Consider the following 27,034-nt stretch of genomic DNA (forward strand, 5'->3'; position numbering starts at 1 on the left):
GTTTTGTCCTCTGAAAGGACTTCATCAGGGTTTATGTATTTCCTTGAAGCAATATCACACCCAAGTCTAAGTGTGAATTAGTTAACTTAAGTCAATCCCTCACAACTCTCAGACTGGCATTCATGTTTTGTGGCCGACCATTACAACATAGGGTAATCGGTCCCTATGTTCTTGTGCACTGTGCAGGACTAGCAAACCGCATATCTTCCATACATCCATCATAACACCCCCAAACTGGCAACCCCTCACGCGTACATCAATTATGACACCCCTAAACTGGCAACCCCTCACGCGTACATCAATTATGACACCCCCAAACTGGCAACCCCTCACGCGTACATCAATTATGACACCCCCAAACTGGCAACCCCTCACGTGTACATCAATTAAGACACCCCAAACTGGCAACCCCTCACGCTTACATCAAATTATGACACCCCCAAACTGGCAACCCCTCACGCGTACATCAAATTATGACACCCCCAAACTGGCAACCCCTCACGCGTACATCAAATTATGACACCCCCAAACTGGCCATCCCTCACACGTACATCCATTATGGATGAAAACTCATTTCATAACTATTTATGCCACCACCCAAACTGTCAACCCCTCATCGTACACCTCTAATAAGGTACAACGATTGATCAAAACCCCATTCTAAATATTATGCCCTTTACTGAGACATAGGGATGACACCTTTCCAAGAGAGACATTCCAGTCACTTATTGTTTTTTGTTGTTTTAGCAAAGGCTTGGACGTGAATCTAAATGAGACTAAAAAAACAAGTATGAATTCAATTCTGTCGATGTACACTTTAATTGTTGGTCATAGATAATTACTGCAACTTTAGAAAACAATTAAAAGGGCATTCTATTTATATTTGCTGTATGTGAAGTATGTATGGATGAATGCTATAAACACGGTTGAAGGAATATATATTTTTTTAACGGCCAGGACATCAACATTTAGGGTGTCGGTAGAAAGCCGGCTATTTAGAATGTTCCATAATATGCCACTACCCAGGTACAGGCACTTCCTGAGACATGAACACAATGGGACTCTACCCAACTGACATCACACAACATCCCTCTTTTTATAGTCATCCACACTTCCTTACACTACATTCCGATGCCACCAGAGCACCACTAACAGGGACATAAAAAGTCTCACCCTCTCTCTTCCACCTCACACACCGTGATTGAGCTATTCAATCAAAAATGGGACACAACCCTCCGATGCTAGGGGAAACATTCGAAAAACAATTCGTACCCACGCACAAAATCGAGCATTTAATACCTACCCTGATCTCCTTAAAATGAACCAACGACTCAACATGCCAAAACTCAACACAACAGAGAGCAATCCACGTGACCATTCAGTCACCTACTCCCTCCCGCCTCAGACTCGACCATCACCCTCAAACATAAAGAACTAAAGGTTCACGTGATACATCGGAGACAATGACCCCCGGTTTAGGACAGCCTATGACATCACACCACCCGAACCCACACAACTGCATGGAACGAACACCTACAAGCTCGTCGGGGCCGAGCACGCCGAACTGTACGCGCCGGATGTTACGTAGCGGGCACGCGCTGTCCCCGGAGGGCGGACCGCCGCTCATCTTGCCGCCTACGCAGACGGACGCGGAGAGAACGGGGCCTCTTCTCGGGCTAGTAGGGGCTTCGGAAGCTGGATATTCGTGTCGGTCGTTGCGCTCAGAAAAGATAAGCTTGAGCACCGACTAAAGCGGAAGGCGACACAGGTCAGCGTTTAAGTTGTCGTGGAGCTGCCCTTTTACCATCCGCTCCAGCTGCGCCCCTTAGCGCATCTGAGCGTCGAGCGTTCGGGCAGCCTCTTATATATTCTTTCTCGGCTTTCCTACGGGGTTGCCCAGAATAACCAGCAGGGGTAGTGGGCGGGACCAGCAGGTCGGGCGTAGGAACGTGGGTACGTAACACGCGAGGGGTACGGTCTATGATAATACGCCTTCCCTGTTTCAATTCACCTGAGTGCTTAATGTATTCCATCCTCATGAATAATGTATTAGGCTGTTCTGTATTCAGAAACAGATCTGCCCGAGCACGTCACCATATGCGAGTATATCCGGAAATTGACGAACGTTTGACTAGCTGTTCTCGTGCTTGCATACAGGGCACTGCTGTTTATCGGATGTTTGATGTCTCGCTTCGTGTTCTTCGTTTGCGACAACGTCGTTGGTATTCTCCGACACCACACCTTCGCGTCTTTTGGCTTGGTTGTCAGTGTCTTCTTTTCTCGTCTTTGTCGCTTTTACTTAAGCCTCGACTTTTCATCGCGGATCCCCGGCCTCGATTAGGGAGCGGTGTCTGGTTTCGGTGCTGATCTGGCGGGTAGGAACCTACGAGAGTCCCCGGCTTCAAGGCCGCTGTAGGCCACTTTGGAGGAATTCCTCTTTTGTTTGAGAGCCGAGAGGTAGGGTTCGCCGAAGACTTGTCATTTGCAGGTAACTGGTTTGAAAGCGTGAGAGGGATATTTGATCCCGAGTAGGGGCTGAGAGCGGCCTACTAGTTCTTATATCTCACCACGAACGTAGGGGCTCCAGTCCCGTGACTGTGCCTAGCGCTGTAAGATGTGAGATTATTTTAAGGGTTTTGAGAAGATTCTGCCCACCAGTGGTGGAGCGAAAGTGAGGTCCAGGGTAAGCAGTCTACCGAGGGACCGCATCTTTGCGTCCCTTTGGACTCGAACCCCCGTTTTAAATGCGGAGCGCCCCCCGCACTCTTTCGCGGCCGCTTCTCCATGCGAGCCGTTTTAGTTGGGTTGTCTCCATTTTTTTTTCTCCTGGATATTGTACAAGGTGGTTGTTGTGAATTGAGCCCCCTCCCCCACTTTCACTCCCCCAGACTCTCAATTCTATCCCCGATCCACACAACAGTGTAACGATCGAGAAACGAGAGGGTAGATACAAGGTAACCCTACCTCGTTCTCTGAACCGACAATCTTAAGCCTTTTTCCTAGGGCGCGCTAAACAAGTAATGTCTATTGGAGTGACCCCCCCCCTCCCCACCGAGAGCATGTCCCCTAAGCATCTCCTGTGTTTTGATTTGTTTCTTGCGCCCAAGTTTGAATACTTCCTCCAGACAAAATCTCAAATCCTTAAATTACACACTGTCTCCGCCGTGCTACCTTTGTTTGGCAGTTCTTAAATACATTTGACTCCCCACCTTACACCTTCAGTGTCTAGTTCGAGCACCGCAACGCATGACATGCTCTGAACCGCTCTGTAAAATGTTCTTTACAACAATCCTGCTATTTCCAGTCTCCTTTCAACGGGTATATGCAATGTAGTTTCGATTTCTGGATTTTACAACCTTTTGACACTTGTTTTGTGATTTCCGGTACAAGCAGTACTGCAGTGGTTTACTTGCAAACACTTCCATGTATGATGAGTCATACACAGTTCGGTTTCGGATACATAAGCATGGAAAGCACTTGTTTCAGATATTCAGATGTGGTTCAATTAGTCTTACTTAACATAGGCTTGAGAGAAAAAAATAGAAACACGATTTCTAACCACCTCGCAGGGTTTGCAATTCCAGTTCAAGGCCTTATGTTATTGGTTACCATAGCCCCTGTCTTCAGTAGAAATGACAATTTTACTCTTGAAATCCCTCTATCCTTGAGACCTGGCATTTAGAATGTAATTGATTGGACATGTGTAACTAGCAAACTTTAGTTTGCGTGTGTTTTTCTTACCCCTTCTTCGAAGTTTTCCCCACCTGTTCTGTGGATCGTAGGCAGTACCTGTAGAACAATTAGTATTTTTTCCCTGGCACTTAAAACACTTGTCAGAGCACATTTCTTATTATTTTTTGGGGGGGGTTTGGAAATACAGTACCAACACGATAACAGGTATGCAGAGATCCATTCAGTCAAAACTACTAGAAAGTTTATACAAAGCACACGTTTTGTAGGCCCATTGTGGATTTGGGATATCATTTAAAAAATGTATGTAGAGTTGAGTGTTCCATCAACAATCCCATGTTTTCTTGTACTTTGTGCTTGCTCCGAGTGCCAATTGCTTGGCCTTTGATTAAAAGTCAATACCCCTTTACCATTCACTCAACAGCATCCTTATTGAAGGCAGGTCCACACATCGTATCTGAGACCCCGGATGCCGTATTCCTACTACTGGAGGACGTTGTAGTTGGTTTGCCTCGCGGAATTCCTATCGGCTGACTGCCAGTCTCGGCGGAGTTCGTATGAGGACCACACAGATCGAGCGAGACCCAACGGCTCGTTTCCTTTGAGTTCCGGCGCTTATCGCAGTCGGCCTTCCTTCACTGTTGGCATTCCAGCCGCTATTCCCTGTATTATCCTTGGCCCTTGGGACGTCCTTGGAGGGTTCCTCACCTGGACTCTCATTATCACTAAGATTTATATCTTGAACCGACTTATCGGGTCGCCACGACTTTCAACAACTCTAGAAGGATTTTAGTATTGTATCCATCACTGTGATATACTTCCCCATTGTCTCATGTAGTAATCTTTGTGATTGGATCTAAACTAAAAATGGAGCTCCTGACTTGAGAAGTGCCAGTTTGTCACTCAGCGCTCGTTGTCTTTGTACCAATTTCTCCTCCCCGCCTTAGTGCTCCCCTGTTTGATTGTCAACCTATCGGTGCCCTGAGGAAGGTGACGGCTACTATTTAGCCTAGCGCCGAAGCGCGCGTCGGCACTGTGCAAGACCGAAACCACAGGGTGGTATATATACCTGAAAGTACCAACTGGATGCACACTTGCCAACCTACCACCACCACCACTACAAAATCCTGATTGGGTTTCTGTCTTACTCTTATTATCTTTGTGTGTAAACTATTTTATTGGATATGTGAGAATGTGGACTGTATGAGATGGTTTGACTGTAGGAAGTATACGTTTATGTTTCTGTGTCCACGATTTTAATAGAACTGTCAGTGGGGTGGGAGATTTCTTTTTTGATGTTTATGCATCTGATTACTTTTTGTTCTACTGACTTGTATGATTATTGTGTATTGTTTGTTTTTCCCTTGGCTCCATGCTCAACTACGAGAAGTAAAAAAGATTAATAAGTATAATAAAAATTCTTTCTATGTCACATTTTTGAATTATGTTCTCCTTTTCAAACAAGCAGTTATCCTCATTTCCCTTTGTGCATCCACTGTTGTCAGGATCTTATTACTTGCATCTTTTCTTCCCTGGACGAATTAATCTTCCCCCTTATTAGCTAGAGACGTAGTTTCGTCCTACCAATATCCTTTGGCAGGTGACACCTTCCTCCCTTGTTCTGAGGGTTGGCCTTTGCTGGTGAGTTATCACTCTCCAGGAGTAACTGCCAAACTGTGGTGCTTCTCCTAGCATCAGATTTTCAGTTAAGGTGCTATAATGGTCTATACATATATGTGTGTGTGTGTGTGTGTATATATATATATAGTTTGTGTGGCCTAATTAAACTCTGCCTTAAAAGCATCGGGTGCCGTGTAGCGTTGTTTTTTCCTTGATGGATTTTTGGCAATGCAATTTTGGAATATTTGGGTCTCGCTAACCCATCACGGCCCGCCATCGTTAAGCGGCTCGAGTTGAAGCGACTACCGAGGTTGGATTATATATATATATATATATATATATATATGTATATATTTTACTCTTTTAGTGTACCAAAGTGTTTTATCCTACCCCCCTTTCTCCAAGCAACGGTATTTGAGCAGGTCAAGCTTTGTGATTATCTGTAGACTTGTAAACAAGCATTTTTGTGCATACCATGTGAGGTGACAGTATATGATTGCCCAAAATGATCTTTCGGTGTGTACAAAAATGCTTGTTTACATGTCTTCACATAATCACAAAGCTTGAGCTATTCTAACCCCATTGTGGGAACGCTACACAGTTAACCAAAATATTTTTTGTTATGGTCTGTCAGAGTAGAGAGCGCCTTACTGGTGTGTACCAAAGTGAAGTATCTATGATGATTAGTGGTGGGCGAGCCCCAGAAGGCTCGAGCCATGTGCCTTGATTTTGTTTAGCTTGAGGTCCTTTTAGATTCTGTAGCCCAGAACAGGCTAAACTTTCATATGATTTCTGCCTGCCATCTTAACTTTTGTGCCAAGAATTAAAGACAAAGCAATAATATTTGATGGTAAACGGGAGAGGAAGAGCTACCTCTAATGGCTGAATTGCACGTACAATGACAGGCCAAACCATACTATACTAAGTAATGACACTAGGCCATGCTATCTATACAATAACAGGTAATTACCATACCGTACTATACAATTACAGGCTATACCATAATATACCGTGACAGGCCATACTATACATATTACACAATGACAGGCCATACCATTGAATGATGTGCCCTATCACACCATACTATATAGTGACAGGCCATATCATACCACCATTTACAGTTAATGGCCATGTCATGCCACGCCTTACCGTGATGCACCGTACCATAATATGCGACAGGCCACATCCAACCATACTATAGGGGGGGCCACTTCCAAAACGTACTACTTAGTAAAGTTGACTGATAGGACAAGCCTATCCATAAAAACAACAAACCCACCAATTAAAACCTGCAATCCCAGGGCTGTGCATGCATTAAGCACCGCATTGTCCGCATATAGTAAAACTGGCAAAGATCTCCTGTCGACTCCGGGGGAATCGGACTGTAAAGCCAAAGGCGAGCTTCTAAACCATTCATACAAATGGAGAATAAAAAAGTGGCTAAAATGCAACCTTGGCGGACCCCCCCGAGTGCAATTAAAGTGCTCAGTAAGCCACATCACCCCCCCCTCGGGAGAATCTTACTGCCGTGTGGGCATGAAGATTCATTAGTAGGGATGCAATGGATGGATCAACAACCAGAGAGATCAGTTAGTCCCACAACTTCTTTCGGTTAGCACGATCAAAAGCAGACGTAAGGTCCATAAAAGCTAAAAACAACGCTCCCCGTTGTGCAACCGTATATTTGTTTATTTGAAGGTAGAGGTTGAGACATTGATCAATGGTTGACTTGCCCGGGTGAAAGCCGAACTGGACCTCAGATATTATTTGATTGGCATCCGCCCATGAGAGTCTAGTTAAAAGGACCCGACACAGCACCTTAAATACGGCATCAATGAGGGAAATAGGGCAGTAGCATTGTGGGATGTCTTTATCTCCCTTCCTATAAATTGGAATAATGGTGGCTGTTGACCAGGAGGGCAACGTCCCTTTCATCGCTGCTGTGTTTAACACCAGTGTCAGAACTGGGGCCCCCGGGACTTTCGAGGGCCCTCCTGTTGGTTCCCTACCCCTTCCATGGACAGGGTGGGAGGGTTATGATCGCTGAAGGGACTATGTAAAATATTAAAGGAAACAGGAGGCCAACCCATGCAAGCAGATACAAAAATGAAATCAATAATCGTGGCGGATCCCCTTCCTTTATATGTCGGAGAGAGTTTATAGTAAAAAAAATGCATGTCACTATATGTACTGTAAGGGTCCTTGGACAGTTATATTATATCCAGTAGTGTGTTCATCTTAGTACAAGTTCTTTCCCCAGCCCTATGCAGACTTTAGTAATCAAATCCCAGATTTTGTCTGCATCATTCAACCCTGTCACTGCTGTTTACGTTTTTCGATCGGTAGATCTTCTTGTATGTTTAGAGTCCTTTCTATCCTTTCCTAACTCAATCCCTGCTTTGCCACAAATAAAACAGACCATGCTAGATCATCCTGTTTGTGATTCATTGCAACATAGTGCTGTACCATAGGGGCGCACCTTGAGTCTTGCACCAAATTCTCGAATGAAGTTGCACAATGCATGTTTTAACTGCCTGCACAGTTTGTCTGATGTATATTTGGTGGCACGGACAGGCAATACAGTATATAACCTTTCTGGTGTTACTATTTGAGAATATAAATTGATTAATGTCTATGCCATTCATTGTCAAGATTTTAGTACCTAAGGTAAGCTTGCAGACTACATTATTGGCATCTAAAACACCCATGGACAGGAGGTAATCTCCGAATTTGTTGTAATGCAGCGGGCTGTTTTTCCGTCCTCTTAGAAATGGAGTAGCCAACCGTTCAAGTTCTTGTCTCGTTTGAATGCCAGTAAAGGTTTCTTGATGTTAAATGAGGCTAACAAATGCCTCTTGCGAAGAATAATATTCTTCACTTTGTTTGCCTTAGGGTTGAACATAAGAACACCAATTAAGGGACATGCATCATCCATCTCTCTCTGCCTTGGTGTCAATAATGTTTTGCGTGGAGTATACCGTGCTCTTTTCATGGCGTTCTTAACAAGCTTCTTGGCGTAACCTCCATCTATGATCTTGTAAATGAGAATTTCTGTATTGTGAATTGCCGTCAAAACGTCTGTCCTAAATGCGATTGATAAAGTCCATTGAGTCTCTTATATAAGCCCTTGTTTTAACCGCAAAGGGCTTGCGAAAAAAATCAACATATTTGGGCCAGAGGTTCCAACAGTGACCCACAAGCCCATACAATCGCCCTGCCTAGAGGATTCTACAGGTCCTTATGTACTCTTGGTAATACATATATATTACTGGCATCCAAGGATCTTTTCGGTTAAGAAATTTGTATTCTTTTGTTCATATCCAACCTTCTTCTTGGGCTTCTTTAGTAATTGAATTCATTTCCTCATGAAGCCCTCTGATATAGGTAGGAGAGTGTCTGATGTCCTGTAGCTGTCTAGCTACCCCTGCATCGTATTATTCTGTGTCTTAACTCACAATCTCTGTCAGCTGGTTTGATCATGATATTATAATTTCTGGAAAATTGCCTCAGACATTCTTTTACTATTGTTGTCATATTGTTATTAAAGTGGGCTCTTCTGTCATTGAGTGCTTCTACCTCTTTCAAAATAACAAACATTTGTGGGGCATATCTGCAGTTGATGGCACAAATGTAGTTCTATTATGAGGACTGATCAGGTTGTGCTCAGATTGGCTATCGTGTTGCCAACATAAATCTGGAGGTGTACTTTCTGTAAGAAACCAAGTAACTCTCTTTTGGTGTCAATAGGATCTTGTAATGAAATTAGCACAAATGATAGGCCTTTGCTGAATACCTTAGTTTTAAGTGCAGACAGTTATTACTTGGACAGATTGTAAATAGGGACGTGCCTGACATATCTATGTTATTAGAGGCTACCACCTGTATACTCTTCTCCCTGTCCTGATTTCTCCTCTTCCTTGAGGCCATCCTTTCCTACCCCCTTGTCATCGTTTGTTGCCTCTCACTACAAAAGATGGGTTATTAGGGTGAGGAAAGTTTAGGCTCGCAGAATCTGTCGAGCTATGGCTCAAGTCCTAGGAGGACTTAGGAAAAGTAATACATTTTCTTCGCGACCTGCCTCTGTATTGTTGTGTAGATGGATTATTATTCTGGTAATAATCCTCTTTCAAATAAGGGTAGATCTTTTGAATACTAAAATTCCTATTGTCCTTTGCCACTTTGTTGGTCTTTTGATTAGTCGTTACCACTTTAAACTCACCAATTGCTTTCTCAACTTCATCCAATCATTCTTAGCATCAGTTATAGTGGAATCTTCCGCTGTCTCTTTTTCAAGAGCCTTAAGTTCCTTAGGTTCCACTTAACTAATCCTTAATGGTGTCTCAATGGACAACACAAGCCAGTCCCTGGAACACCTTGTACCAACCCATCTGAACTGGAGCAAATATTGTTTATCAACTATAAATATCACTTGTAAATTTTTTCACCTGAAGCCCAAGAGGTATTTTGTTGTTTTTCAGATGTTCTGAAAGCACCTGTGCATATAGTTGTGTCCGTATTTGTTTTTACTTCAATTGCTTAAGTCTCTAACTTGTCTAAACTTGTAGCGGGAGCTACGGCATTATCCCTGCTAAGTAGAGAAGGGTGCTCCAATAATTTGTGTATTTGGTCCTTGGTATAGCTCACCATGTGGGGTTCCGCCATTTTATACTGGGTGACGCCACGAGTAGGAAGAAATACATGGTATGGTGTTATTTTGTTTCCTTTAGTGTATTTTTTTAATATGCCATTTTTTTTTAACAAACTGTCATCAATATACATAAATCAACATTTCCACAAAACACAAACAAAATTATGATCACTCTTGGCTTTTCCCAGAAATACTTGTACATCCAATTTCACGTGTGATGTTAGCTCCATTCTTCCTCTGTATTTGAAATCCAACTACAAATTAACGTTTGGAGACCACAGCCTTTTCTAAGACTTTCTAATTAAGTTCCACAATCCAGTATAATTGATTCCTCGTTTCCATCTGTGGATTGTTTCTTCTCCCAGAGGGATAATGGTCGATGTGTTTCAGCTGTCAAAGTATTTACGGCTTCATCAGGACCCGAGACAAAGGGGGTGACCAATTTATTCTACAAATAAACAGCTGTTTCCCTCTGTGTTGCTTTTGTGCCGGTGTCTACTCACAGTTTAGTATTTATTCCTCGTAGATTCGTCCATTCCTCGCTCCCCACGTGTTTCATGCGGATCCCAGGAGTGACTCGTTATCAGTGGGATCCGAACGGGCGGCGTACTAGGAGGGTAAGAAGCTGGCGCCGGAGAGCAGCACAAGGAGCCAGCAGTGATGGGCAGTATAAAAAGGTGGCATTGATTAACATCGTAATATATTAGCACCAGTGGGCAGTATGATGGCGCGGCACTTGAAGGGCAGTCTGCAAAAAATGGCATTAGTAGGCAGTTTAAGAAACTAGCATCAATCGGCAATAAGGAAGCTGGCACTGATTGACACTGAGGAGCTGGCACGGGTAAACAGTGTATGATGAACTGGCATGTGCTGGTAGTACAGGAAGAACGCACTTCTGGGCAGAGCAGCTAGCACTGGCAGGAATTACAATAAACATGCATAGGTGAGCTGTGAAAAGGGCTGTCAATGACAGGAAATGCCGGAACCGGTACTTGGGGAACTTTACGCTTCTATAAAACCAGCTTACTATTAGTAGTACTATTACTCATTCTATCAACCTGAGAAGGCTATGGTGTAGGCTGGTAATATTGAACCCCAAATACTGACGGGACAAAGTATTGTTGCAACAAACCAATGTACAAAATATCAAAAGATAAGTTTCTGTACGTTTTCTATACCTATCTCCATAAAATTGTTTCTGCTTCAGCGGGAGTCAGTGGGGAAAATCCATTACCATGATTTTATTTTCAAAATCTTTCTTGTTCCAAAATGTTGCCATGCATCTAAAAACTGTGTGTGTGTGTATATATATATCTATATACTGTTTGGGGTTCCTGAGTAGTGTGCTACTCACCGAAACCCCGAAAAGCGCTTCAACGCCCTATCAGGGGTAGCAAACGCTCTATATTTGCCAGTCTTTTCTCTCTTCTATTCCTCCACTATCCATCTCAATCTAAATAACAGACTAACATATTGTTGGAAGCTGGCTCTGTATATACTATATCAAAGTGAGGTATAGTGTGCACAGAGTCCAGTGGAACCCCAAAGGTAGGCAGAGGTAAAGTTAGATAGAACCTTTCTTTCTATTTGTGGCAGTGTGGTCGAGCAGTAAGGCAGTATCGGAGGACCGTGTTAACCATTTGTTGTACACACTCAGTCAGCAAATTAATTCACACACTCAAAGACTGAACTTCAGACCAATTGTTTTTGTATAAAATATATTCTTTTAGTTATTTTATTTTCTAGAACCAAGCAAGCCTTGCACAGGTAAGCAATAAATACTTTACAGTAGTAATGCAGTTTGTAAACAGTTTGGATTGCAATAGTAAATGCACTTTGATTTGACTTGCAGTATTGTTTCAGAGAACTGCAGTGATTTGTACATATACTTGAATGGAATTTTCAGTAAAATACCAGGTAAGTTACTTTTTGGATTACTTTTCTTACTCAGAGTAGTATGCCTGGATACTACTCTGGGACATTTCCTGCAAACAGGTGAGTAAAATCGTTTTTGTTAATCGGTACACTTTTAAAGAATTTCAAACTCCACACTTAGAAACATATCACAGAAAAACAGCCAATGTTATCCTATGGCGGAAAATAGTGTTATTGGTTTTGAGGTAAGTATTTGGTAGTGGGTGTTGAGGTTCTGGGGGTAGACTCGGGGGTCCCCCAGGGTCAGTGATGCACCCTCGTAACACCCTCAGCTGCACTAGGGCGGCCGGGCATAGAGTGCTGTTTTGCCGTCAGGTGCCCTGTTGTTTTTAATGGGGATTTTTGTTTTTGTTTTTTAGCTGCAGGCTCGGTCCAGCACGACTTCCGGGAGGAACCAACAGCTGGGCAGGTAAGTTGGAGGGCTCGGGGATGTAGATGCACCTCGGGTTCTTTTCTCCAGGGCGCAGGGCGGCTGGATGCAGGGTTGTCTTTTGAGGTCGATTTCACCTTACCGAGCCACTCGCGGTTGGGGGGGGGGGTCTCCGTGCAGAGGCAGCAGGCAACGGGCGGGAGTCCTGTAGTGGTCAACTGTAATGCTTGATTTTTCTGGCCTTCTTGTGTTATAGAGCGATCAATATGACTTCAGTCTCTTTCCATCCAAGTCTAAGGACTAGAGTAGTGAATAGGGCCTATCTATTAGACACGTTGACACAATCCTGTGCTCCTACCCATAGATCAGGGCCTACATACATAGCCTAGGGGATAGATTCGTTAGCATTAGGGGTAATCTGTTCTGTAGTGAGGGTATTTAATGGAGCTGTGCTGCATTCAGGCCTGGTAGGCCTTAAACGGGAGAGACTCCATCTTTCCTCCTGCTCTGGCAGCTTGGGAAGTTTCCAGGTCACAGGCAGTGTTTTAGTTAGGAGGTGTTATTCGCTTGGAGAGAACCGGTTCAGGCCGGCCCTTATCGAAGGATTGTATTCTCCTTCATGCCGAAGACACTACATCAGGCCGGCCGGCTGGGAACGTGTCCTTGGCACGGGGAGGTACAGGAATTTGGTGGGCGGCAGGTTTCGAGCTGGAAATTTCCATGAGAGAATGCACATCTATATTAGTGAAAGTCTGAGGCAGACACTGGCACTTGCTTCTAGACCATAGGCGGCATCTGGCCGTTAGCAGAAAGAGCTACTACTTATTCCAGGGAAGACAGATGACGAACTTGAATCTAAAGAGGAGAGAGTAGCCGATGAGGAAGAGGTTCCAGTGACTCGGAGAGGGAGAAGGGAGTAGATCCGCGACTGCGGAGGTGTGACTTCCAGGCGAAGCCGAGGCACAGAGGGAGAAGGGAACCTAGATGACCATTGAGCACAGGCTACATACAATCCAGGTGAAGTCGACCCCTTTGTCCTTTGAAGTGTATAACTTAACCTTTCACTTTCCTTGCAGGTTATATATATATAATGTATTCTGCGAATGTGCATGTGGCATTTAAATAAAGTATTTAGCTTGTCGTGAGTTAGCATGTGTTGTGTATTTTTGTATAGGAGGATAGCCTATTCTTTTAGTCAGAGTTAACTCGACCTGAACAGAGGTTAATCCTGGTCAGGTAAGTGGTAACTGGATGAGGGGGAAAACGAGCCCCTCGAACTAGAGAACAGGTTGTGCTCAACCAATAGTCTTTGTGTGATCTGATCTATGGTAATCCCGATTCCCTTGTCATGTACTACGGTAACAATAGGATGAGCTCGTGCTAAGGCTGCCGTCTAGGTAGGAGATTCTGGGTCTGACTGAGGCCGCGAGACTGTGTGTGTTGCTGCCGTCTAGGTAGGAGATTCTGGGTCTGACTGAGGCCGCGAGACTGTGTGTGTATTGCTGCCGTCTAGGTAGGAGATTCTGGGTCTGACTGAGGCCGCGAGACTGTGTGTGTATTGCTGCCGTCTAGGTAGGAGATTCTGGGTCTGACTGAGGCCGCGAGACTGTGTGTGTTGCTGCCGTCTAGGTAGGAGATTCTGGGTCTGACTGAGGCCGCGAGACTGTGTGTGTATTGCTGCCGTCTAGGTAGGAGATTCTGGGTCTGACTGAGGCCGCGAGACTGTGTGTGTATTGCTGCCGGCTGGGTAGGAGATTCTGGGTCTGACTGAGGCCGCGAGACTGTGTGTGTTGCTGCCGTCTAGGTAGGAGATTCTGGGTCTGACTGAGGCCGCAAGACTGTGTGTGTATTGCTGCCGTCTAGGTAGGAGATTCTGGGTCTGACTGAGGCCGCGAGACTGTGTGTGTTGCTGCCGTCTAGGTAGGAGATTCTGGGTCTGACTGAGGCCGCGAGACTGTGTGTGTATTGCTGCCGTCTAGGTAGGAGATTCTGGGTCTGACTGAGGCCGCGAGACTGTGTGTGTATTGCTGCCGGCTGGGTAGGAGATTCTGGGCCTGCTGAAGGCCGCGAGACTGTGGTTGCTGAGATCGCTAGACGGTGAGGTCTTGATATATATATATATAATAGGAATTCCCTGTCCTTAGGTGGTACATATATATGTGGTTATTTAGGTGTAAAAAGGCCCTAGGGAGGGGGTAACGTTCTGTTTTGGGTCAGGAGGGCTCTGTAGAGCGGGTTCCACCCGATCTGAAAACCCAAGCAGAACATTTGGCGTCACGAACTGTTTACGAAACCTGTGTGCGTTGTCATTGTCGTGTGTTTGCTTTCAGCGTGTGCGTGGTTTTCTTTTTTATATATTTGCGTGTATAGTTTTTTTTTCTCTTTCTTTTTTCTCTTTCTCTTTCTTTTTTTCTCTTTCTCTTTCTCCTTTTTCTCTGCGTTTATTTTTCTTTCTTTTTCGCGATGTTTTCTAAGAAATCTAAATCTACTCTTAAATTGTCCGTTGATATTCCCGGATGGGATTCAACGCCTTATGGAGCCCTAGCCCGTGAGTGGGCTGACTCTACTGGTCTGAGTGAAAATTGGAACTCTTCTTTGGAGTCGGCGGAACCGGCTGACGTGATTACTTGTCTGCAGACGGCACCTGTATTGAAGGGTGAGGAGGTTCCCGCTTTGGGGCGCAGAGGTTGGGTTATTCTGTCTGCGTATCGGATTCTGCATGAGAGATTGTTGAAATTGCAGATCTCTCTTAAGGATGTGGAGGCACACTTTGTTGAGATTCAGAATTCTAATACTTTATTGCGGTGTCAAAATAAGTTGCTTTCTGACAAACTTGGCACTTACCAAACGGTTGCCGAAAGGGCGGCTGTGCGGATTGCTCGTTATAAGTACAAAAACAGGCGTGGTCGAGTTTCGACGCGTAAGGTGCGTCTGGTCGTGGCGAAAGCTGGACTAGATTGGAACCCTGATGAATGGGATGGTAATATCTGGGACTCGACTACGTCTTGTTCCTCGGGTGAGGAGTCTGTCAAGCACGAGTCTTCTCGTTCCCGTCATGAATGTAAGTCTGCTTCTCGCACCTCTGATGGTGCACCCCGTGATTACGCTCGCTCTTCGGGCGGCATCGATGCTTCTTACACTGATTGTCCCTCTACTAGTACTGCTCGAGCTCCTTGTGATGCTCGTCCCGTGGTCTCTGCGCATCCGGTTTTTCGTCGGAAGTTGCAGCAGTCTCCCAATGCTCCGCAGGGTATTTCTTTAGACTGTTTAGAAGATTTTACCCAACAAGAAATTAGTGATATTTTGCTGCGCTTTCGGCAGCGGGCTGGTGAGGCTTTGCTCACATGGATGGTGCGCCTTTATGAACTAGGCGCTGCTGGTATTATGTTGGATACTGGTGATTGTTTGAAATTTTGTTCTTTGAGTTTGGATTCTACTGTGCAAGATCATTTTTGTAACTATAATGGTGGTGGTCAAATTTCTTTGCTCCAATTGGCGACTGAGGGTTGTAATTTGAAGTATCCTACTGAATCTGACTGGCCTGTCAATGACAAGCCATGGTATACCTTGCGTGATGCTGCGCAACGTCTTAAGGAAGAAGTGATGAAAACGGCTATTTTTCTGGGCACTGCTGACAGGTTGCTTGATGGGATGTTGACTTCTTCTGTGCGAAATCGTATCATTCGCTCTTCTCCTGTTGCCTACAAGCAGGTCATGATGACTTTGTTGATTAACCAGACTGGTAATGTACTGTCTACAGTGTTGGAATCGGTACGCCAACTCGGTGAGTGGTTTAAACCTGAACGTCAGTCCCGGCCTGACACTCGTACTCCTGGTGAATATAAATTTACTAGACGAGATATCTTTACTGGTCTTTTGGCTGATGGTGTGCGTCGGGAGGACATTGATGGTGAGACTACTGCTCGTTTGTGGGAGATGTTTCGCAAACGGGGCTTGGATCGGAAGGAGGGTGCTCGGCGTGTTCGAACGACTGCGTGTGATCGTGGTTGTTCTGATGGTAGCAGTGATGATGATCGCCGTGGGCGCTCTGATCGTCGTGATGATCGGCGTCCTGCACGTGATCTGTCTCCCCGTCGAGAACGGAACAGGGAGAGAGAGGGGGAAAAGGAAAGGGGGAGAAATGATCATGCTTACAGCAGACGTAGAGATGATAGGGATCAATCCCCTGAGTTGAGAAGGAGAGAGGATCGACACAGTTTGGCCGATCGAAACCCGCAGTACAATGCAGAGGACAGGAATCCATTTCGTAATAGAGATGGATATGAACAGGAGGTATCGATACCTAAGAAACGTGAGAGCCTTTATCCTGATTTGTCCTGGTACACAGAATGCAGTAAGAATGACTAGGAAATAGGTCAAGCTCCGGTACACAGATGGGCTCACAGAGATAATAGACCCTATGTAGATATTGATATTTATTGGAGACATCGTAATATCCAAAGGGCCCGAGCATTAGTTGATACAGGAGCGGAGGCCACTCTTATTCATGGAAAATCAAAGAAATTTACAGGGCAGCCTTTTACTATTACCGGATTAGGAGGAAAAGAAACCCCTGCAGTTCAAACTTTGCTTGAAATGAGAATAGGTAGAATCCCTAGAAAGGAATATTCTGTATTAGTGGTGCCACTTTTAGAATTCATAATTGGAATTGATATTTTGAAGGGAATGACGTTGCATCTTGATGATGGGTGTTACCAATTTGGAACGACGCATTATATCTCGTCCAGACCTATACGGGTTGGTCGTTTAAGGATGCCCCCTATACAAGTTCCCCAGGCGACCAAAGTGGTTTGTCAGAAGCAGTATCGCATTCCGGGTGGTCATGAAGAGATTAGTACCACCATTCAGGAGTTGGTTGATGCAGGCGTTATAACTCCAGTTACTTCTGCTTGGAATAATCCTGTTTGGCCGGTGCGTAAGAGTGATAATTCTTGGCGCATGACTGTTGATTATCGAGAATTGAACAAACACACACCCTCTTTGACTGTTGCAGTACCGGATGTCATTACTTTAATTGAAAGAATCCAAAAACATCCGGGTACATGGTATGCGTCCATTGATATTGCTAATGCCTTCTTTTCTATTCCAATTGCCCCTGAGTGTCAGGAACAGTTCAGTTTTACGTGGAACGGGTGCCAGATGACGTTCAGAAGTCTTCCTCAGGGCTATGTGCATAGTCCTACGATTTGTCACCGGCTGGTGGCAGAACATTTGGCTGAAGTACCAGTTCATCCCAAAATTCAGATATGTCATTATATTGATGATGTTTTGATCCAAGGCGAAACACAAGCGGATGTTCAGACACAATTAGATAGTCATTGAGTGTCTGCGTGGGAAAGGTTGGGAGATCAATCCGGATAAATTACAAGGTCCGTCTCAAGCTGTAAAATTTTTAGGTATTAATTGGCACGAGGGACACCGCGAGGTGATCCCTCAAGTTAAACAGAAGATTCTTGATTTTTCGGTTCCGAGGAATAGGAAGGAAGCCCAGAGCTTCATTGGCTTATTTGGTTTTTGGCGCCAGCATATTCCTCATTTGAGTCAAATATTGGCCCCTTTGTACCGAATTACACGTAAAAAGAATGCATTTGAATGGGGTAAGCAACAGCAAGATGCATTTAGTTTGGCGAAAGAGGCAATTCAACATGCTATGGATCTATGGCCTGTACGTGATGGTGATGTGGATTTGAATGTGTCTGTGCAAGGTCCTTATGCAAATTGGAGTCTATGGCAGAAACAAGGCAGGAGTAAGGTACCGTTAGGGTTTTGGACCAAAAAGCTACCTGATGCTGGTGAGCGTTATACACCCTTTGAGAAACAGCTACTTGCTTGTTATTGGGCTTTGGTGGATACCGAGCAATTGACTTTGGGACGTGACATATTTTTGCGTCCTGAAATTCCTATTATGCAGTGGGTTTTGAGTTCACCAAAAACTCATCGAATTGGGCATGCTCAGGAGGCGAGTGTGATTAAATGGAAATGGTACATACAAGACAGGGCACGTGTGGGTCCGAAAGGAGTTGCGTTTTTACATGAGCAAGTGGCGCAAGCACCATCGGCTGAGACTGAGAGTGAGTGTTCCGTACCTTTAGAACAGGAGTCCCCTGTCAAGTGGGGTAGACCTTTTGATGATTTGTCCGCTGAGGACAGAAACCATGTTTGGTTTACAGATGGGTCGGCGAAGTTTATTGGAACGACACGACACTGGAAGGCGGTGTCTTATAATCCGATCACACAGAGACTATTGAGCACAACTGGTGAAGGGAAGAGTAGCCAATTTGCCGAGCTTTATGCTGTTTACCAAGTTTTGAAACAAGAGTTACCCGGCACATGCCACATTTTCACCGATTCCTGGTCCACTGCCAATGGACTGGCTGTTTGGTTGCCGACCTGGCATTCCCATAATTGGAGGTTACACTCCAAAGAATTGTGGGGAAAAGAGTTATGGCAAGAGATTTGGGAGATGCTCCCACAGAGTACTGTTACCATCTTCCATGTGGATGCTCACACCCCAATAGACTCCCTTGACAAATTTTTTCATAACATTGCAGATGAAAAATCTAAAATTGCTGAGGCAGTGGTGGACAGACAGGATCCTGACATTGCGGGATTGGCGAAATGGGCACACCAGAAGGCAGGACACTTTGGAGAGAAGGCCACTAGCAGGTGGGCTGCTGATAGAGGAATTTATATTCCTCTGGATCTAATCAAAAATGTTATCTTACATTGTCCCGTCTGTCAACATATCAGACAGCGTAAGGTACCCCAAATTGTTAGAGGCCATTTACATCGCGGGAAACTGCCCGCTCAAATTTGGCAGATTGATTACATCGGGCCCCTTCCCATGAGTAGAAATTGTCAATATGTTTGCACAATTGTCGATACATATAGTGGCTTGCTGGTAGCTCTTCCATGTAAGCAAGCCACCCAATTGAATACCATAAAAACATTAGAATTGATTATGATGTATTATGGTGTGCCATTCCAAATTCAATCTGATAATGCATCCCATTTTCGTGGAAGATTGGTACAGGAATTCTGTGTGGAAAATAACATTGAATGGATATTTCACATACCCTATTACCCACAGGCCTCAGGCCTGGTGGAGAGATTGAATGGCCTGCTAAAGGATCAGTTGCGAAAGTTAACCGATGACAAGTATAAAAATTGGCGAGACTTTCTACCCCAAGCACTATTGATCCTGAACAATCGTCCTTTTTTAAATGCTGAATCTCCGCTCATGCGTTTGTTTCCCCAAAATGTTGAGACTATGCCTAATGTAATCAATGAAACTGTGATGTACTGGGAAATTACTCCCGGAGCTCTGGTTCCATGCAGAGCGACCCCAGGGTCGGCAGGTTTAGACTTGCATGCTATGGATGACACTGTTCTGGAAAGTAAAAATCGGGTCATCATTGCTACCGGTGTTGGTATTCATATACCACCGGGGAATTTTGGATTGATCGCCCCTAGATCGGGGCTGGCTGTAAAAGGCATCCAGGTGCTTGGAGGAGTTATTGACAGCGACTATCAGGGAGAGATTAAGGTACTTCTGCTAAATAGCAGTGAGATTGACTTGCTGATACATCGTACTGACCGAGTGGCTCAATTACTCATTATGCCTGTTTTCAGTGGTGAAATAATGAAAGGCACTGCCCCAACTTTGCTAACTGTACGTGGCCAGAAAGGCTTTGGCTCTACGGATAACCCTGGGGCCAAGGTTTGGGTGCAATCGCCTAAGAATCCCCCTGAACAAGCAGAGGTTATTGCCACCGGTCAGGATAATACCATTTTGGTTATGAGGCCAGGGAAAGATAGCTGGGAAGCTGTCCCAGCTGATAAATGTTATTTACGAGAATGATTAATGCCTGTATTTGGTTCTTTTTCAGATCATTCTTTGGATTGTTGCTGCAGGATGTGCCGGTCTTGGACCCCCTTCGGACTACTTCGGCGAGAGGGAAGGGATCCCATCAACCCGGGATGAACTGGGAACCCGAATGTTGCGTTCCTTCAATGCGTGGGATTCATCATCGAACTTTTGGACCCTACTGGCCAAGAGAGTAACTGATGCCCCTCACTTCTGTTTGACACCGATGAGATCTGTGCACGATATTCTTGCGACCTGCCTAGTTGCTGTCCCCGCCTCGCTGGAGACTTTAATCAGTATCTTTAACATTTCAAAGGCTCGTCCGAATATTATCTTGGGTGATTTTGCTACCCATGTATATTGTCCTTTGTGTACTGAACTGCCGAATGAGCAACTCCCCATCCAGTCCCAAATAATTACGTACAATATTACACAAGGTGACTTATGCTTCTTTCTTACATGTAATCCTAATGCAATTTCTGAATGCCTACGCCTCAAGTTAAGGGGCGCCACTTCCTTTACACCTCATGAACGAACTCTGTGTTTCCAGAGGACACCGACGACATGTGTCTCAGTCCAGAACAATATGACTTGCAATAGTTTGGTAGTTACTCCCAGTCACTATCGTGCGATGTTGCTACCTGCCGGATGGCTTTTCTCATGTGGTAATACTTCCTGGCCATATGTCCCTGCAAACATTTCCGGAGGCCCGTGTGCCATCACTAGACTGAGTCTACTTATGTTTGCTTCACATCCAAATGCCAACTCTCGTGTGCTTCGAGATACAGTGATATTACAGGAGGATTGTGACTCATCTTTGCATTTATATTCCAAGTCTGAATATCTTAGCCTAGCTGTTTCAATTATTGGTGTTCCTGCTTTGGCGGTTTACAATGCCAAATCCATTGGGAAAATGGCTTGCTGGATGGTTAAATCTATTAATCATACTTCTACAGTCTTGTCTGACTTGCTATTAGACGCCCAGGGTGAACGTAGGGCCATTTTGCAAAATAGAGCAGCCATTGATTATCTTTTGCTTAAACATGGACATGGTTGTTCAGATTTCGAAGGTCTCTGCTGTTTTAACTTATCTGATCATACACAATCCATTCGTGCACACATAGATAAATTGCATGACTTAACCGATGAAGTTAGAAAACACATTGATCAGGGCTGGTTTGACTGGCTCTTTAATTGGTTACCGGACATGCATATGCTACGCTACATATTAGGTGGCATTTTGATTGCTATTGCTGTTTTGATTTCTATCTGTTGTTTTATTCAATGTATCCCTTCACTGCTTCAATTCTGCACATCTGGTACTAGACATAGATCGGTTAGTTTTGTTTCATATTATTCTTCCACCGATGTGAGTTCCGTTTAAATGTATGTATAATAGACTGAAGTCAAGGGTGAAATGTAATGCTTGATTTTTCTGGCCTTCTTGTGTTATAGAGCGATCAATATGACTTCAGTCTCTTTCCATCCAAGTCTAAGGACTAGAGTAGTGAATAGGGCCTATCTATTAGACACGTTGACACAATCCTGTGCTCCTACCCATAGATCAGGGCCTACATACATAGCCTAGGGGATAGATTCGTTAGCATTAGGGGTAATCTGTTCTGTAGTGAGGGTATTTAATGGAGCTGTGCTGCATTCAGGCCTGGTAGGCCTTAAACGGGAGAGACTCCATCTTTCCTCCTGCTCTGGCAGCTTGGGAAGTTTCCAGGTCACAGGCAGTGTTTTAGTTAGGAGGTGTTATTCGCTTGGAGAGAACCGGTTCAGGCCGGCCCTTATCGAAGGATTGTATTCTCCTTCATGCCGAAGACACTACATCAGGCCGGCCGGCTGGGAACGTGTCCTTGGCACGGGGAGGTACAGGAATTTGGTGGGCGGCAGGTTTCGAGCTGGAAATTTCCATGAGAGAATGCACATCTATATTAGTGAAAGTCTGAGGCAGACACTGGCACTTGCTTCTAGACCATAGGCGGCATCTGGCCGTTAGCAGAAAGAGCTACTACTTATTCCAGGGAAGACAGATGACGAACTTGAATCTAAAGAGGAGAGAGTAGCCGATGAGGAAGAGGTTCCAGTGACTCGGAGAGGGAGAAGGGAGTAGATCCGCGACTGCGGAGGTGTGACTTCCAGGCGAAGCCGAGGCACAGAGGGAGAAGGGAACCTAGATGACCATTGAGCACAGGCTACATACAATCCAGGTGAAGTCGACCCCTTTGTCCTTTGAAGTGTATAACTTAACCTTTCACTTTCCTTGCAGGTTATATATATATAATGTATTCTGCGAATGTGCATGTGGCATTTAGATAAAGTATTTAGCTTGTCGTGAGTTAGCATGTGTTGTGTATTTTTGTATAGGAGGATAGCCTATTCTTTTAGTCAGAGTTAACTCGACCTGAACAGAGGTTAATCCTGGTCAGGTAAGTGGTAACTGGATGAGGGGGAAAACGAGCCCCTCGAACTAGAGAACAGGTTGTGCTCAACCAATAGTCTTTGTGTGATCTGATCTATGGTAATCCCGATTCCCTTGTCATGTACTACGGTAACAATAGGATGAGCTCGTGCTAAGGCTGCCGTCTAGGTAGGAGATTCTGGGTCTGACTGAGGCCGCGAGACTGTGTGTGTTGCTGCCGTCTAGGTAGGAGATTCTGGGTCTGACTGAGGCCGCGAGACTGTGTGTGTATTGCTGCCGTCTAGGTAGGAGATTCTGGGTCTGACTGAGGCCGCGAGACTGTGTGTGTATTGCTGCCGTCTAGGTAGGAGATTCTGGGTCTGACTGAGGCCGCGAGACTGTGTGTGTTGCTGCCGTCTAGGTAGGAGATTCTGGGTCTGACTGAGGCCGCGAGACTGTGTGTGTATTGCTGCCGTCTAGGTAGGAGATTCTGGGTCTGACTGAGGCCGCGAGACTGTGTGTGTTGCTGCCGTCTAGGTAGGAGATTCTGGGTCTGACTGAGGCCGCGAGACTGTGTGTGTATTGCTGCCGTCTAGGTAGGAGATTCTGGGTCTGACTGAGGCCGCGAGACTGTGTGTGTATTGCTGCCGGCTGGGTAGGAGATTCTGGGTCTGACTGAGGCCGCGAGACTGTGTGTGTTGCTGCCGTCTAGGTAGGAGATTCTGGGTCTGACTGAGGCCGCGAGACTGTGTGTGTATTGCTGCCGTCTAGGTAGGAGATTCGTGGTCTGACTGAGGCCGCGAGACTGTGTGTGTTGCTGCCGTCTAGGTAGGAGATTCTGGGTCTGACTGAGGCCGCGAGACTGTGTGTGTATTGCTGCCGTCTAGGTAGGAGATTCTGGGTCTGACTGAGGCCGCGAGACTGTGTGTGTATTGCTGCCGGCTGGGTAGGAGATTCTGGGCCTGCTGAAGGCCGCGAGACTGTGGTTGCTGAGATCGCTAGACGGTGAGGTCTTGATATATATATATATAATAGGAATTCCCTGTCCTTAGGTGGTACATATATATGTGGTTATTTAGGTGTAAAAAGGCCCTAGGGAGGGGGTAACGTTCTGTTTTGGGTCAGGAGGGCTCTGTAGAGCGGGTTCCACCCGATCTGAAAACCCAAGCAGAACATCAACCCACGGTGGACTCGGACTCTGGAGCGCTTGGGGACTTCACTGGGATCGGTGGGCCACTCTAACTCGGGCCGTAGGTGACGGGTGCAGTGGTAGTTCCATGCGTCGCGTTTCTTTGTCCTCCGCAGGCTCTGGGTCTTTTTTCGGAGTTTCTTTTGAACAGGACTGCTGTTCACATGAGATCCGGTCTTTGTTGAAGGCAGTCCGTCCTCCCAGGGGTTCTGGAGGTCGCTGGCTGCAGGACAAGACGATTTTTAGCTCAGGATCACCGTAAACTGCAGATGGGTCGGTAGGGCTGGGGCCTATCAGTTGTTCTCTGCAGTCTCCTTTGCTGGGCGTCTTCTTTCGTCTTTTTTCTTCTTAGGTTGCGGGAATCTGCTTTCTTGGTTCAGGGCTGCCCCCTAAATACTGTTTTTAGGGGGCGTTTTAGGGGTCTCGGGTCAGTAGCCAATGGGCTACTGACCTTAGGGTGACTACACACATGGTGAGCTCACCCCACGTGGGGGAGTGAGCACAATCCCTAATCCTGATTGGGGAGTACCTGCCATCCACAAGATGGCGGGCACTGAAGAGGGGGCTTTGCCAGAAACGTGCCTTGTGGTGGCAGGCTGGTGTGTACCAGTCAGGGAACCCCCCAGAGGCTGGTCGTTTTTCAGGGGGCATCGCTGAGATGCCCTCTGTGTGCATTTTTAATTCAATCCCACACTGGCATCAGTGTGGGTTTAATTTGCTGAGAAGTTTGATACCAAACTTCCCAGTTTTCAGGGTAGCCATTAGGGTGCTGTGGTGTTCGTAATGACAAGCTCCCAGCACCATATACTCTTAATGGCAGCACTGCACTTACAATGTCTAAGAATGGACTTCAACACTGTAGCGGTACAGGGCTCATGCACCTGTACCCTCACCACTGGCATAGGGCACCCAGCTAGAGGGGTGACTGATCTATGCCAGGGCAGTGGGTTGTAGGCATGGCACACAAGGGTGTGTGCCATGTCGAATCTGCAAAGGCGGTGTGTGTATGTGTGTGTGTAAAGGTACAGGGCCTCTAAGGGTGGCACAATAAGTGCTGCAGCCCTCTTCCCTGGTCACAGTGCCCTGGGTACCTGTGCTACCATTTACCAGGGGCTGACCTGTGGCCAGAGATGCCAATTTGGTTAGTTTTTTTGGAAAAGAACACAGGCCCTGGGAACCTGATTGGCAGGGACCCAGGGTATATCAAGTGAAAGTGCATCAGTAGTCTGGCAAAAAAGTGGGGGGGGGGTTACTGCAACAGAAACCCACTTTCCTACACATATCCACTGCTCAAATTACTTCATATATATCTCACTAAACTAATTCACCACCAATTCTTTATGGGTTCTGGAGTAGCGTGCTACTCGCCGACAAATTGCTTCACCTCTTCATCAGGGGTAGCAAGCACTATATAAATGGAAACCTTTTCCCTCTTCTAACCTTGAACTGTCCTTCTCAATTCAAATAACTGACTAACCCTCCTCACATGTGTGTTTGAAAATTTCAAACGGTGTACCTATCCCCTTTCTGCAGGGTCTCAAGGCTGATGGTTTATTTTGCTACCACTTTTTGTTACCCCCACACCCTTGCCCTTCATTTTATGCGACATGTGTGATTTCCTATTTGTATTCAATAAACCGATATTAAACAAAATAACTGACTAACATATCCACCACTTGGAGGGGGGGGGGGGAAACAAATGCCTAATACAAGTATTTCAGTAATTATAGGTTCTACATTTCAAGCCACAAAAACAAATGTGTATAACAAAGTGCACTTACAATACAAACAAACACAAAACTATATTGTTTGATTTTATAACTTTGTCCCAAGATTCTTTATTTAGAGATTTAGAGTGTTAAGGATACTTATTAATCAGTATCAGAAATATATATTTTATTGTTTAGTTTTTTGATAAGTTGTTAATTTACATATAAAACATACTATAGCACATTCACATATCAATGAAAGCCATGTACATATACATATAAAATACACAAAGACAATCAATTGACTTCAATATTTGTTAAACATATTAATAGAAAAAGGAGCAGATAAACTGTGGACAAATCGAAGGCTGGCGGTAGATGAAAGCTACGCGCGTTTCGGCACAGTTGCCTTCATCAGGGGGACCGTCTCAACTTTCTCTATTTTATAAGATGTAGCTCTGGATGCTGAAGTTCGAATCAACATTTCTAAAGATACTGGACCTGTGTAGCAGATAAGAGGAAAGTGCTATAACAATGTGCGCACATTGTATATTGTATTTTTGATTGATTATTGCTCCTAGTAAATTTCATAAGCAATGTGTCATCCTGTGATAGACAATGTTATGGATGAGGAGTCCTGAAATTATGCCACTCTGGAGTAGATTCTGTCCTGCTTGGTATGGTAAAAAAAAAAATCGGTTTCACCGGGCTCAATTGCCTATATGGAATTGTGCTCCAGAATTCAAAGATTCGGCTGGAGGACTACTCGTGCTGCCGCCGCTGATGCGCAAGACTCCTCTCCTTCAGGTAACATATCCACCACTCAAATTACTTTCAGATTTCACTATACTAATCCACCACTAATCCTTTATGGGTTCCGGAGTAGCGTGCTACTTGCCGAAAAAGCGCTTCGATGCTTCGTCAGGGGTAGTAAGCGCTATATAAATGCAATTACAATACAATACATAAATTGCTGAATTCTGCCCCACTCCAATCCAAAACAATCTGCCCCACTCCAGTCCAAAACACTGTGCCCCTCTCCAATCTACCTAACTCCAATCCAATCTGCCCCTCTCCAATCCAGTTCATCCCACTCCAATCCACCTCATCCCAATTCAATTCATCTCACCCGATTCCTTCCCTAACCACTGTACTCCATCCCTATTCTCCCCATTCCAATCCACCCCAATTGAATATACCTCACTCCAATCCACCACTCGCCCATCCATTCCACACCTCTTAATCCACCCCTCTCCAGTTCAATCCACCCACTTCATGGGAAACAGCCTTTACAACGAGGGTTTTATCACGTTTTGACGTAACCACGCATTTGTAAGCCTGCATGTTTTTTACAACGGATGCCTTTACCACTCATTTAAGGTAAGGTATGGGGTGTTGGGGGGAGGGGTCTCCCCCCACAAATAGTGTTTTCAAATAAATAAACAATGCTTGGTAATGGCACCCTTTGTAAAAACATACATGTAAAAAAAAAATGCGATGTGTTTTCCTGCGTTGTTCCGTCGTACAACCCTCTTCACCCCACTCCAATCCACATCGCCCCCTCCAATCCACCCCATT

General features: G+C 45.2%; 1 protein-coding gene and 1 long non-coding RNA gene across 2 annotated transcripts in view; one reads left to right on the plus strand and one right to left on the minus strand.

Annotated features, from left to right (window-relative positions):
• POLR2A (RNA polymerase II subunit A) overlaps positions 1–1,843 on the minus strand; it is a 48,843-nt gene extending 47,000 nt beyond the window's left edge. Inside the window, exon 1 of the mRNA XM_085638506.1 lies at positions 1,538–1,843. Within this exon, the coding sequence (XP_085494632.1) occupies positions 1,538–1,627 (90 nt within the window). The 5' untranslated portion in view covers positions 1,628–1,843. The remainder of the gene's footprint in view (positions 1–1,537) is intronic.
• Positions 1,844–2,119: 276 nt separating this feature from the next.
• On the plus strand, positions 2,120–5,120 carry LOC146782827 (uncharacterized). The gene is made up of 2 exons (XR_014972065.1): positions 2,120–2,457; positions 4,115–5,120. It is a non-coding gene; the product is annotated as an uncharacterized LOC146782827 (long non-coding RNA).
• Positions 5,121–27,034: the final 21,914 nt, after the last annotated feature.

Source organism: Triturus cristatus, chromosome 12 (genome assembly GCF_964204655.1).
Source record: "Triturus cristatus chromosome 12, aTriCri1.1, whole genome shotgun sequence".
Taxonomy (NCBI): Eukaryota; Metazoa; Chordata; class Amphibia; order Caudata; family Salamandridae; genus Triturus; species Triturus cristatus.